General features: G+C 40.4%; 1 protein-coding gene across 6 annotated transcripts in view; it reads right to left on the bottom strand.

Annotated features, from left to right (window-relative positions):
- The window catches only part of DCLK1 (doublecortin like kinase 1), a 331,791-nt gene that overhangs the window by 37,923 nt on the left and 278,767 nt on the right, over positions 1–15,101 (bottom strand). For 4 of the 6 annotated variants that reach the window (XM_057533165.1, XM_057533163.1, XM_057533169.1 and 1 more), the window contains exons 9-11: positions 14,587–14,644; positions 13,962–14,081; positions 10,382–10,528 (exon numbers count right to left, since the gene is read on the bottom strand). In XM_057533165.1, coding sequence (XP_057389148.1) covers positions 10,382–10,528; positions 13,962–14,081; positions 14,587–14,644 — 325 coding nt within the window. Of the gene's footprint in view, positions 1–10,381; positions 10,529–13,961; positions 14,082–14,586; positions 14,645–15,101 lie in introns of those variants that run through there. The other 2 variants (XR_009005950.1, XR_009005951.1) reach the window with 1 other exon arrangement.

The raw sequence follows: 15,101 nt of genomic DNA, 5'->3' as shown, positions 1-15,101 counted from the left end.
TAGCCCACGATCAAACCAAATGGATCTGTTCTAAAACGTATGCCAAACAACGTCTATTATTTCAAAGAAAAGATCAAAGGGCATTCAGAATTCTAATTCAGAGCCCTCCACTGGAATCAACAGATACAGAAAAGAGAGCCACAGTAAAAGGCAGTCGCCAGGAGATGCCTCAAGGAAATGGCGAAGTTTTCCACGTACGTCAAAATAATCCATCCAGCCAGTCGAGGCCTGCATTTTCTCCTGTTCTCGCGCTATGATCATCTGTACTTGCTACAGCAGTTTGAACCTCACGCACAGCAAGGCACATCTCCACACATTAGGAGCACCGCTACCGTTCACACACCATGTCTGCCTTCCTTTGGAAAAAGCAGATTTCACTTTTCAGTTCACTGCAGCATCGAGTGCAGATGTTTGGCCAGCTAAGCTGCAGTATCAGCAATGATCATTTGGATCTAACTGTTTTGGCAGAAAAAAGGCAGTCAGATCCTCTTCTCTGGAGAGACTTGTGTCATTTCTGGGCAGAAAATATTTGTTTACATTTTCTCCACATTCAGAACATGGAGTCCTCTCCCTGAGGGCTCAACCACGATCAAGTCTGGGCTGCCCTCGGGCAGGTATCCAGAGGCTTTCAGGGCCACCTGCACCTGGGTTGTTAGGGCAAGGACAGCTGTATGTCCCCCCCAGATGTGGCTTTGCCCAGTTGTCCTCTGAGATGGACACTGTCCTCCCCAGTTTAATAAAGCAGCCATCCAGCCCTGGTCAGCATAAACAAGTTCGAGTCATGGACTTTGAGGCCTCAGAGCTACAAAACACAATATCCTCCCCAGTCTAAATGCTCTCAGGCAAAAGAAATCCCTAAATTGTAGTCTTAGCATGTCAGCCATTCAGGTCATTCAAAAGACAAGCAAATGTTTTTCATGAAAAGAAATCTGAGCTGGAAATACCTAGTAGATCATCTAGTTTACTTCCCAGACAGAGCAGAATTGTTTACTTCCCTAATTCCATTTTGTTACCAATAACCTTTCTAAAATGCAGAACAACCTCTTGCTTTGATGTTCTGTTAGGTCCAAACGTTCATGGTGCATGTTTTGTGAGGTGGTGCAGATTTCAAATTACACAGCTCCATTTATATAGAGATTCTGTGGCTTTTTTTCTAAACATACTATCCATAATCACCCAACTCTATTCCAAAGTTGGATAAAAGCACATATTGGCAGATGCAGTCATAAGTCACATTTTAGTTCAGAATATGACCACGTAATTCTCCTCCATGTACCAAAGGCCTTCTTTTTAAGCATCTACATTTTAATAGGAATTCCATCTTACATATAGCCATATGCCAGTTATATTTAATATAGCTGAGCAATAAAGTTCAAAGTTTCAATAACTAAGAAAAAAAGCACTAAAAACTTACCTAAAGTAAAGAAAATGAAGATTATTTAACAGTAGTAATTCTCTTAAAATAAACCAGCATCATTTAAATGAAATATGTAGAATCTATCATTTTAATGTTCTTTTCATCTCTCTTTAATCACTTCTACATATCCCTTTTTTTTTTGCTTTGAAAACCATAGAGTAGAATTTTCATGAACATATAAAGAGGTTAAAGTGATGCTTATGAGAGACAGTTAAGAGCTAAGAGACAAAGGCCTAATCCACATAATTGAAAACATTTCTAGACCCAAGTACATTTGAAATGCTTCAGCAAAATGTTTTTGCAGGTGAATAAATGCCCAGGCCCCTCATTTGGAATTCTGTTTAACTTACTTACCGTCAGGCAGGGCAGGAAACAAGGTTGCTTTGGGTTTTTCTCTGTCAACACTTGGGGAGAAGGATACAGAAGAATATATTGTAGCGTTTCCTCTCCTCCCCTGGGAGAGCGCCTTTCCTAAGTGCTGCCATGGGCCCACCTCACAACTGGACTCCCCAGAGTGCCTGCTGCCGCCTCAAGTGCGCTCACTCTTATTTCTTCCCAAGCCATTTACAGAGGGGCAGGATTGAGGCCATTTAAAAATGTAATTAAAACTTTGTTAAAAATCACAGATTGCTGAATATATGTGTTTCAAACGTGCACGTGAACGCACACACACATACTCACAAAACCGTCTCCAGAAAGTATTTTCCCAAATGGCAGCTATAAATTCACTTTGAACTAAGTTTTTAATTAAACGTTAGGAGTCGGAAAAGCTTCTAACACATTCACATCCAAAACACAGAGTCCTTTGCCTTCTCCCACTCTCTGAATCGACTTCCTTAGCTTGTCTCCTCATCCTGACCTTCTTTCAGAAAGAACCTTAACAGGCTGCAAGTATAAGCTTGGACAGGCCGACCCGGCAAGTGGGGTTCTGGTGTAAGAAGAACTTTTCTGCTGTGACTGTATTTTAAAGCCTCCATAACACATGCGCCACACGTGAGGTGGGGTACGTTAATTGCCAGTCAAAGCGTATTCACAACACGAGATATAATTTTATGTTCATCCCACACCCTTTAAATACTGTAGATGCTCCCCCCACGTTTTAAACAACGAGGGGCTATTAAAGAGACGGGGATTAGTGCAAATTACCCAGTATGTAGTGCTTTCACTGTTTTAACTAAGCAATAAAACTGGGTAATTGTACAACACTAATTGAATGCAGCTACACGTAATTGTGGGCTGCCATATGTATCCTATTACCATAAAGACTGTCAGTATTTTGTAAGCTACTCTTGTGATCACTGCAGATGGCTACAGTCAGAAAAGTTGTTCTCTAGGGTTTATTATATGGCTATAAAGACATCCCATGATTTGACAGACTAAATGTGTTAAATGGCAACAATTATGAAAAAGGTTCCAATTAAAAGCTGAAGGCATGTCCTACCAAGAATAGATTTAGTGAAAGGTCAGGTACATAGGTTTTTGGCACACTGGTATTTCACACAGGAATTTTCTTTTTTAAAGAAGAGTTTTATTTTTGTTTCTTTTTCGTTTATTTGGGGTTTCGTAGTGGCTGTAACTTGCTGAACAGTAGATGTTTGGGCATATGCCTGATTTCCCTTGGATGAGAAACTGAGACCATCTGAAAAAGTTATTTGAAAAAATAAAAGATTTAATATAGTCATAAAATGCAGCCGGTGGCCATAAAATAATGTGAAAATTCACAGATAACGTGAACCCAGTCAAATGGTTTCTGAGATTCCCATAATAGAGAACTAAGAGCTGACTAATATAACAGATGTGTTGGAACAAACACAATTCTCAATGATAGTATGAATTCAAGGAAAACCCTGTTGAAATGCTGGCTAATGAATCGTTAGTAACCACTGAAATAGTTTTCACAGAGGATCTCAGGAGGTACTAAAAATTATTTCACCAAATAGAATTTAACAAAACTGGCATGAAATTGACAAAGCCATGAAAAAAAAGTGAATTTACTTTTTAACAAATATGGTATCTTTTAAAAAAAGACATTGATTTCCTTCTAGCCAAGGTGTTTGGCCTTTATGATGTTTCCTAAAACCAGTGGATTAAATTTAACCTTTAATCTTTAAGAAGTGAAGTGTAACAACATTTATGCAGGGAATTATTTTGCAAAATGCACTTTATAGTCTCCATACTTTGAATTAAACCTCCTGGAAAAAAAATTAACTCTTAAAAGAACCAAATTCAAAAAAAAAAAAAAAAAAAAAGAACCAAATTCATTTTATACCCACATGTAAAACCTTTATGAAACAAAAAATTAAATGAAATAATAAAAATAATAAAAGCTGTACAGAAGTCAGAAGAGGGGCAACAACATTAGAAGAAAAAATAAAATAGCTTTTCAAAGTGTTACCCTAGAGATATCTGGGAAGATGGAGAAGTGAATAGAAACTCCCGGAAACCTGATTCTCATCCCTCCTTTAAAACAGTCTTGAAACTATCTAGAAAGGAGTTCTATGCAGCTGCAGTGAGATGCACAAAACACGCACATTCTGGATTCTGTAGTAATTGTACATCCCAGGATTTTGTTAAAATTGTGGGAACTCAATGTCACTGCAATTCTTAAAAACTGTTACATTTTTGTCACACAAGTAATATCCAATATGTCACTGTAGGAAAATTAGAAAAGACAGATAATTACAGAAAGAAAGGAATTAAACTCACCCATAATCTTGACACCTAAAAATAACCATTGTTAACCTTTGGGGTATAAACTTCCAAGAGCTTTCTTTCTCTCTCTTTCCTGTTTTTCTTTTTTCACTGGACAATATATCCTGAACGTTTGCCCAAGTGAATAAGCATATATTTACATCATGATTTTCAGTGGCTGCTGGATATTCCATTGTATGGATGCACCATAATACTAATAATCCCCCAAACCACTACCACTGCCGTTTACTGAGCCCCTGCCAGGCCTCCTGTTGAGGACTTCATGCTCAATATCCCATTTGATCTTCACAACAATACAGTTAAGTAATATTACTGCTATTTTGCAGATAAAAAAATTGAGGATCAGAGATGTTACGTAACTTGACAAATGTTACACAGCTAATAAGTGGCAGAGCCAGAACTTAAGCTCGGGCATGTCCAAGTCCATGATTCTAACCAGGATGTCCGCCTGCCTCCATATCATGTCATTATTTAAAATATCAGTGCCCTGACGTGAGTTGTTTCTAAATATATATTTTTTTCTTTCGATACCAAAAAACACTGAGATGACCATCCCTATGTATGTATACATATCTGATATTTTTTCTTTAGGTTACATTTTTAGAAGTAGAATTACTTGGTCACAGGGTGCACATTATTTAAGGCTTTAGTTACATATTACCAAACTACCTTTCAGAAAGGTTCCATCAAGTTAATCTTGCACTGATTCGTATGAGGTGATTGGTATCCTCATAAATTTGCCAACCCAGTATATCATTATTATTAATCTTTGCTAGTCCAGTAAGGCCATGTCATTTTAAAATGAAGTGAATGAACACACCATTGTAAAGCAATTATACTCCAATAAAGATGTTAAAAAAAAAAAATGAAGTGAATGATACTACTCAAGTCCTAAATGACAGAAGAAATGGCTAGTGGAGCAGACAGATGCTGATCAATCCTGGGGACACACTACACTTTTACTTCCTGTCTTCTTCCCCCGATGGAATCACAGATCCTTGGAGAAGGGCCCTCAGTGAATGCTTAGTACAGTAACTGGCATATTAGTCTATTAAATCATGTTTGGGGAAAATGTTCTTTTTCTTCTATTTTCCCTCAACTTTTAACCAAATTCAGAGAGAAGGAATTTTTTTCTAAACACCTATGAAAAACGATCATTCCGTTTCTGCTTGGACATTTTCAATGACTACAAGTGACCTGAATAAAAGCCACTGACTTTTCAAACAGGTGTAATTGTTAGAAAGTTTTTCCTTATGTCAACCTCAAATCTGTCATTAATGTCTTCTCTTTAGTTTGAGTTTAGTGCTCACATACACAGCACAAAAACGTTCTCCCGTCTTACATCTGGCAGCCTTCGATGAGGGCCAATCTGTTCCACTCTCACCGTCCCTTCTCTGGGCTGAACCCAGGCCCCTGACGTGATGTGTTCGGGTCCCTCCCACCTGGTGTCACGTAGTATAAGCAGGGCAGGGACTCTCTTGATGGCGACACTCTTTCAGTGAAAGGAGTCTAAGGGCACATTGGTATTTTTGGCAGTCGTGTTACACTAAGACTCACAGTGAACTTATGGTCAGGGAATAGCCTTTAAACTGGGCCAAGTTTTCCCATCACTGTTTTTCTGCAATGGCCCTTAAAACAACTATACCAAAACCAACTTAGTCTATAGAGATTTATGTTTATCTCTTGTTAAATTTCATCTTACTGATTTGGGGCCTTTATGGAGCCAAAGATAGTTTTGGATCTCAAGTCTGTCATTTGATATATAGAATACATCTTCATCTCGGCTCACTGGCAATGCTGATTAGGGCGGGGCTAGTGACAGACTCCTGTGAGATCCACAGCTCCCTCCTTAGGGTGATCCCCAACCCGTTCATCAACACTCTTGGTGGCTCAAGTTCATCATGCAGTGGACTGACTACAAATCTACTCAACTGTGTTTTTGTTTACAACCTCTAGCGCTCCATCTGTGGCACTGGCCTTATCTACCAGTGTAGTTAGTGATCCTATCACAAAATGGGTTTATTTGGGGATTAAGGGTCATGGGATTAAGACAGAAGGAAATCCATGATCTGGTGAGCTCAGTGTTGGCTTGAAGTGGAAACTAAGAAGAGCCGGAGCCAACCTATGGTCATCACTTGGGGGAAAACAAGATAATTTATTACTAGATTCAACCCATTTCATGAAAATGAGGGTCATTAGCTGCACATGCCATTTTGATGGGCAGCGAGGAACAGGCACGAACACCTCGACAGAGAGTTGCTAAAAGAAAATTTCTGACCAAGAGAAGCAGTAACCCTGAGAAACTGCTTTCTCCCAGACAGTATTAATGAGTTTGGAAGCAAAAAGTTTTTTAAACAGAAATTTTTATATCTCAAGAAAATTACTGTGTTTATTTCTGGAATCTAATAAAAACTAGTGATGTAAGTTATTTTTTGCCATAAAGACTTTAATTTTCCTAAGAAGGAGGCATCTGCATATACATTTTAAAAAAGACCCTCCCAGCTCCCTGCAAAAACCAGGCTGCCACTGATGATTTTTGCTGCCGAGGGTACAAGCTTGCCATCTAGTGGTGACTCATGTAAACTGAAAGCAGTTGATCTCAGACCATTTATGGGTTTGTTTTTTTTTTTTTTTAAGCAAAAGGTTCCCTTTTGTCATAAACTATCATGGCACTCTCACCCACACACACACACACACAAAATGGTTCCATGCATAAGTGCAGCTGGGGAAGCACTGTAATCTCTTCCCCTACTCAGAGAATTTTAGTCTGTGGCCAACATAAGTCCTCAACGTAATAGATGAATTGAGAAACGACTAGGGCTTGTCACGGTGGGTCTGTCCTCCATTATGTGAAGTATCACCATTCACTCACTCTCTTATCTAATCCACCCTCTCATTCACCTGTCACTCATCAATACGATCACTAAGCACCAGGCCTGACAATTAAAGCAGAAAGAATCACGTAAAATCACTGGCATGATTAACTTATTTTTTTAAAAAAAACCCTTAGTAACAATGCAATAATACCATTATAAGAGCTATTCCTATTGGGTCAGTTCCCAGTTTTTGCCTAAAATGTAGCTGGAAACATCACTGTAAGTCAAAGTTTCTCATTAAAATGCTTTGACTTGATCAAATACTTAAGACTTGAATAAATCATCCATATGATTAATATAGATCCTTAAGGCCAAGCTACGATATTTGTATATTGTTCTATAAGACTTAAAAATAAAAAATTCTAAAAGTTCTGCATATGCAATGATGCTATATAAAATGAAATCTATAGCTGAAATGTCTACATTTATAAATAACTCTTTGCTACTTATAACAAACATTAAACACTTAATTAGCAAAAATTTATCAGCAGTCTAACAATTTAGGGGTTTTCTGAGGTCTCTTAATAAAACAGTAATGCAAAGTGTGCAGTGAGGCCTTTTTTATTTCTTTCAGTTTCCCGGTAGTTAGAAAATGGATTGAAACTCTCTGCATTAAATTTATTATAGCATTTTCCCAAAAATAGTCTCTAGCTCTACATTCTGCCACGAGATGGCAAATCCATGCCTGGGAAGAGCGTAACATTTTAAAAGCAATGTCAAAAAAGATGAAAAATGATTGTTACAACGTAACATTGTACTGTTAAACAGTTTTATTTTTAGGGGTAATTTAATTTTTATTACAAATAAAAGGGGAATAAAAAAGAAGGGAACTAATAGTCCCATGGTATCTCTTTATCTTCATACAGTCCCCTTAAAGGAGGCTCAAAGAAGTTAAGTATCTTGTTCAAGGTCAGAAGACTAGACAGTGGAAGAGTGAAGCCCTTGGTTGTGAACTTTTGCCCATCTGACTATAAATCCTGAGTATGTGATTTTGTGCTTCCCATGACAATTCTCTCTTATTTCCACATAAAGGTCAACAGAATATGACGTTAATAGAAGTCTCAAGTGCAATTAGTGATGTCATTCTAATTTTGTTAAAATTATTCTATTCTTCTACCTATTTTATCCTATAGTAGATTTATCCCTGCAAACCTCACCAATCCTTACCACTCTCCTATAGAAAGAAATTACTATACTGGAGAAGCAGAATTACTTTACTTTTTCATATATATTTTTTAAACCTGCATTATGAATGACTGCAATGGTGTGTGTGTTTGTGTTTGTCTATATATATGTGTACACATATAAATATATATATGTGCATATATACATTTTTCACATTCTTAAATTAGAAAAGGAAGGGAAAAGGGAGAGAACTTTTTTTCTTTTTGGGTAATTTAAAGTAAAATATGTTCAAATGAGCACAGTACTTAAAAAGTATCCTGCGAATTGTCATTTTAGTAAAAGGACACTGCTATGTAACCATTTATGGCATTTATAGAAACAGTGCTCTGGTGAAAAGCAGGTTGAACAACGGGTACACAAAACTGAACTGCAAAAGCGGAAAGGAAAATGAAACTTTAATTTTCAATCACTGAATTTTCGGAGCTTAGAGAAGTTTTTAAACAAAGGCTCAGTTGTAAGTCCGTTCCCATGAGACAATCCTACGTAAGTCAGGACACAGGGAAGAATGAGTGCAGACAAGGCACTATGCAGAAGAGAATGTTTAGGCTACTGTGGAGATGTGGAATTTGAGGGGCAATTAAGTCAGAACTCCATCATTTGACCTCAACCGCCTTCATTAGCCAGTAGCTACAAGATTACTAACTTAATTGCAATTAACTAATTGCGTGTGTATTTATTTCTGGAATGCCTGTTTTTCCCACCTGAATGCCCCTCCGTGAAGGCATATGTCTCTCTGTTCCCTGGAGAACAGTCCATGGCACAGAGCAAGCACACAGTAGACCTCTCTCCCTAATTCACAGCTTTATGTAGTCTAGTGGTTAAAAGTTTGGGCTTTGGAGTAGGACATAGGTTGTGACCTTGGCCCTTCCACTTAAGAGCTGTGATTACCTTGAGTGGGTCTTTCAACTTCTAGGCACCCCGTTTCCTCACCTGTGAAATGGGACAGTAATAGACCTTACCCCGTATGGCTGTTGTGAGGATGAAATGAAATACCGAGTGTAAAGTCCTTAGCATGGGGTGAGCACAGAGGTGGTTCTCCAGGACAGCAGATCTTAACAGCCTTTATTGGTAGTGGGAGTTGGGTCGTTCATCTGCTGTTAAACTTGAGTGTTCATTCAGATCACGTGGGGAGCTGGATGCAATGCAGATCTGCACCCCGTCACCGGTCACCAGATTCTGATTCGGTGGGGCTGCAGGCAAGCTCAGAAACTGACATTTTTAACAGGCATCTGGGAGTAATTCTGATGCAGGGGGGTCTTTGCACCACCGTTGGAGAAACACTGCTTTAGAAAGAGAATCCTCATTTCCCAGATTTCTGAAGAGATGGACAAACTAACAGTCATATAATACATGACTCTTGGGGTTGGATAATGAAAGTAAAAGAAGAACTAGCGTCTCGGGTGGGGGGTGAGAAACTGAATATATTTCATTAAAATTCCACCCTGAACAGCCAACAAAATTTATGATACTCCCACATTCACTAGTTATAGCTCCCCGATGCCCAGCCCCTGTCTCCTGAATTCTTTCAATACTGTCCCCTTAACAATGGGATTAGGAGAACATCCTCCTTTGCTTGCGTGGAGAACTCTCAATGTTTCCCCAGAGATACGAAGTTCATGAAAAGCAAACCAAACAGGCCTAAAGGGAGGACAAAATGTCTCTGATCTTTAAATCCGTCTTCATCATGGTTATTTTTATGCTGAGGGGCTGGTGTCTTGAAAACTCACAATGATTTATTCTCTTAGCTCTTAGATCAGATTATTAGGATGTAAATTGGGAGACTAAGACAAAGTCTGAAAAGGCTTCCATTTTTTTTTTCCCCCCCCAAGTAGAAGATTTCTAACACAAAAGTGCTGTTGATAAATAATGTAAGTGTAAATGCTCCTCATGACTGTCCTGGCCTGGCCCACGGTCTCAACCATAGCCCTAGACTTCTTGAGCTCTATTCCTGTCCCCCTGCCTCGGGTTTTTATTTGCTAATAAATTACGTGCTCCTAACGGTACACTAACCCTGACAGATCAACTTAACAGACTAGTTTCCAGCTAGTTACTGAAGGCCAGCTGGAAACCAGCCTTTACGGTCATTTTTTTTTTTTTTTAAGAAAATGGAAAAGAACAAAAGAGAGAAATGTTCATATTCACTCATGAATGCTTGGAACGCAAGACGTCCTGGAGTTGGAATCCCTCTTACCAGCAGGTTCTCTGGCTTGATGTCACGGTGGACAATGTTGGCGCTGTGCAGGTATTTGATGGCACTGGCCAGGTTGTACAGCATCCCACTGGCGTCTCGCTCCGTGTACTTGTTAGTGGAAGTGATGGCATCGAAGAGGTCTCCTCCCTGAGAGAGGACAGCAGGAGGAGAAGCACATTAACAGCTGGTTCGATGAGGCTGCCTGGAGAGGCGCCTGACACGCTATAAAGGGAGTGAAGGACGCGTTCAGGGTCTCTGGGTTCCGAGGGCTTTTCCTGCCACCTCTCTCTCAAAGGCCCGGAGACCTTATAGTGATGTCTCTCCCCACTGTGAGAGCCAGTGACATTTCCTCCAGAGCTCAAAGGAAAGAGAGAGAGAGGATTCTCTGCCTTTCAACTCCCAGCCAGGGAGGGGAAGCGGAGCCAGGTCTCCAGGGCAGAGGCCTTGTGACACCTGGGACTCCTGGTGGCATGTGCTACCTGCCTCACGCCAACTGCCAGCAGAAGATCAAACTCATAATCGCAAATCTCCCAAAATGAGAAACAGGTAACACTGCAAACTGCACCCTTAACAAAATGTTCTGCTGCCTTGTGAAATTAACACCACACACAGACACGCGCGCGCGCGCACACACACACACACACACACACACACACACAGAGTTCTCTTCGTTCTCTAGATTTAGGTCTCTTGGAGTGGGCGTAGTTTTCTTTTTCAATAATGTGCTTCTTTGTAAGAACAGAGAAAAGGACCAGAAACTGTCACTCCAAAGATGAAAGAGAAGAGGGGGGAGGGTGGAGAAATTTCAAAGAAAGTTTTCTAGTACCATTATTCATCTGAACTTTTGTTTCCATTGTTCCTGGCTAATTTATCGTTATTTGGTGAAACAAAGATTTTAGGCTCCAATTTTAGATCCATTTATTTGAAACGCTTTCAGCGACGTTGGGTCTGATTTACTGACAATGTGTGCATCCCTCTTGAACACGAGGTCCCAAAGAGCCGAGCCCAGTGGCTGGCTGTGTTCATCTGTTACCTGACGGGCTAAGAGATTTAATTTTTCTTTTTAAACAGCAAACGCAAAAGAGAGCACTTGTAGGCTGACAATTTTCAAATCCTGACCTGGTCCTCGGTGACTCTGCATAACCTCTGCTGGTGGGGGGGGAGTGTCTCCCACTGACCCTTCAGCCGCAGCAGTTCCCAAGCTAAGCACATACATTTTTTTTTCCAAATGGACACTTTCCCTCTCAACATTCTGTCTCTCGCAAAGGCAAGGCTGCTATGTGCGGGTTTGCAGTTGTTTCCATGCCACCTCGGGAGGTGGCGTTTTCACTGTGGTTCGCGTGAACAGCACTCCGGACCCTGTGTAGGGCTGTATGGGGTGACCCTGCCAAGCCTCCGCCATCGCCCTGGTTATCTAGGCTCCAGGCAGCCTGTAGTCTCATGTCTTCTTCACCCTCCGCAAATCAGTCAACAGATCTACCAGTCCTCCCTTTAAGGCCTGCCTCTGACACAGCCTTCCGGGCCATCCCCCGGCTCTTTACCCAAAGCACTGTGTGCACAGACTGTCACCTTCCCACTCGACGTTTCCTTCTCTTGTCATGAAATCAGCGTTCCTTTCCCACGGCTCTCCCTGCGCAGCCCCCAACCTTCGTTCCAACTTGCTTAACCTCATCTCCTGCCTCTACCCAGACCACTTACGTTTATGCTCCAGGTAGGGTATGTCTTCCCTGGTCACCCAAACAGGTCAAACTCCCTCCTCACTCCACACCCGTCCTCAGTAGAGCCGCTTCCCGGAGTGTCCCCTCTACTCCCTTTGTCTTTCTCACTCCCGATGATCCCTCAGGAACGGGCCCCAGGGCCACCCCGTCCACAGGCCTCCCTTCCTCTGAACACACAAGCAGTGTGCACGTGTTTACGTCTGCAGCCAGAAGTCCAAAGTCCCATTGCTGTTAATTATGGAATTTCACTCTTAAGAACTGTCACTTCACTGTTTTCTGGAGCACAGACCTCATTTATCCCACAGTTTCAGGCCCTCCTGGGCATCCTGCTGGCCTCTCAGGGTTTGACAAGCACAGGCCAAGCGAATTCCTCAGGGGGGATGTTGTGGGAGACTTTCAGGTCAAGCCTGGGGTTAGCCTTCACTTCTCGGGATGCTTTCAGACCTGGCCTCACGGTGGTTCTCGGTCAGACTAAATGTAAGGGTACAACATAGTGGCTCAACTGAGGGGTCCCAGTGCTGGACTGTGCAGACACACTCCGGCCTTGTTAGGCTATCCTGGTCACCCAGAGAGAATTCACAAAGGCTGTTAAGGGACAATGTTGGTAACTACCAAACTATATTTGGTCATAAAGTGCCAACATGAAAATCTTCTGAATAAATGACACTGACCTTTCTTTGTTGGAATAAACGGTTAGCATTTTTATCTCCCTTATTCTCAAACATGACAGTAACCTGTGTTACTACAAACAAAAAAAGCCCTGACCCTCAGAGAAACAAATCTTAACTTGAAGTAGAAAAAGAACAGGCTTCATCTATAAACATAAATACCCACTAAGTTAAAAAAGGCCAACAGATGTAAAGCAAAGAAAGTCTGAATAATGAAAGTTTACAGGCCCTAGAACGAACATTCTTCTATATAGTAACAGATTAGTTGATTAAATGCTTGCCTGGTCTTAAATCTTTACAAAAGGAAACCCCACATTCCAGGGTGCTGATTCCCCCCACCAGCTCAGGTGAGCGATTCTAAACAGGGTTCCTGGAGCCCTCGCTGCTCCCTGGCACACTGCTGGTGGAGAAAATGATGTGACTAATTTATATCACTTTACAACTAAAGGAGAAATTACTTATGCCTTCAGTTAGAGTAACATAATAGAAAAGGCTTGAGAAAACTACGACTTCATGAAAATGAAACATTCAATTTTTATAATTAATAAAATTTCAAGTATGGAAGTAGAGGGAACAAGGGGGTTACCTTTCACCTAGACTCAACCATCATCAACATTTGGCCATTCCCATATCCTATGATTGAGTAGAATAAAAACTTAATTTTATGTGACAGGATGAGATTGTAACCTTCAGCGAAAGGTGGTAGACTATTCACATTATTATTAAGATGGTGCTACTTTTCTATTATGGTGGTGTCTGAAAGTTTAAAGCTTGTTCTTATAATAATGATACTTCTGGATGTAGTTCCTGGAAAAGTGAACAACTTCTACTACAACAATAACAACAACTGTATTGGCATCTAATATTTTCTGTGTCACAGAAGCTGGTGAAAGACATCCCTCTTACCCTCACATTAACATTCCTAGCCATTTTTATTCCTAGTGATTATTATTCTCATTTTACATAGGAGAGAACCGAGGTACAGAGAGGTATGCCTAAGATCAAGGAGCTATTTAGGTCAAGGCTGGGACTTGAACTTTTGAGTATAATTCTAGTGCTAATACTCTTAACCATTATGCCAATGCACAGAAATAAGAGACTGGATGTTGGTGGGAGGAAATAAAGGAGAGAGTTCTATTATACAGAAGAGTGGGGTGCCTTGTACAGGTTTATCTCTTTTTTCAAAATACACACCTTTACTAATTCCATGACAAGATACAGCTCAGTTGGTACATCCATCTCTTCGATCAGAAGAACGATATTGGGATGCTTCACTCTTCTTAAAATAGACACCTCGTTCTGGATCATGTGCTCCTGTTCAAGGCAAAAGTTACCTTAATCAAGATACACATCAAAATACATGAGGAGCTCACTCGAATGAACTATACTATTTGAAGATCAAGGGAGATGCATTTTGGGTAAAATATAAGGAGTCTATCTTAAATTCTGATATTCACATAGCCTAGAATTGCCAAGAGATGTTGAAGGTCCTTAGAAGATGCTTGTAATTTCAGAACCTACCATGTTAAGTACAACTGCATATAGAAGGATGAAATGAAACTTCGGTCACAAAAGTAATAGAAGAAGTAAGCAAACAGGCAAACACAGAGAAGGAACAGAAATAACATCCAATCATTCCCACTAACTTTTATTCCAGGAATATTTATAGAATAAAGTTATATCCTAACACGTATATAACATTCTGTTCCACTGAAACACAACTCCTAAGCGTAAATTTATGTTTATTCGGGAGCTCATCTTTGTGTTTCTTTCTGCCTCCAAAACACTGTATTTTCGTAAGAATAAACCTTATACATACTTTGCCTCGACACTTGCTTTTCTTGATAATTTTCAGAGCATACTCCCTAGCAGTCGACCTGCAAAGAGAAAGGTTTTTTTTTAAAAAAATAAAAACTTAATTTCAGATTTGTTGGATCATCCTGTTAAGGATTCATTTTTGATCTTGCATTGTGGTGTAACTATTTTGTAAAAAATTCTTTTCCTTTTTAAAAAAGAAATAAGTGAACTTTAAGGGGCTGACCAGGTGGAAGGACAGCGAACGTGCCAGCACAGAAACATTCACAAGCTGCTAACATTGTCATACTTGTAATAAAACTACTGCTATTGCCATTCCCATGCATAACTCCCCCCGCAAGGTGGCTGTGCTCTGTCCCTCCCTCTGAAGCAGTGTGGTCAGGATATGGAGCAGATGTGAGTTTCTGCCCGTCTTCTTCCCAGTCTGTCTTGAAGTTCTCTCTCCACGAAGTGAAGTGTAGCTGTGACAGTTTTCTGAATGGCTCTCACGGCCACCCTGACAACTCCCAAGAAGCAGTT

This window comes from Balaenoptera acutorostrata, chromosome 18 (assembly GCF_949987535.1).
Source record: "Balaenoptera acutorostrata chromosome 18, mBalAcu1.1, whole genome shotgun sequence".
NCBI classification, from domain to species: Eukaryota; Metazoa; Chordata; class Mammalia; order Artiodactyla; family Balaenopteridae; genus Balaenoptera; species Balaenoptera acutorostrata.
This window is presented reverse-complemented; position numbering and strand designations above follow the sequence as displayed.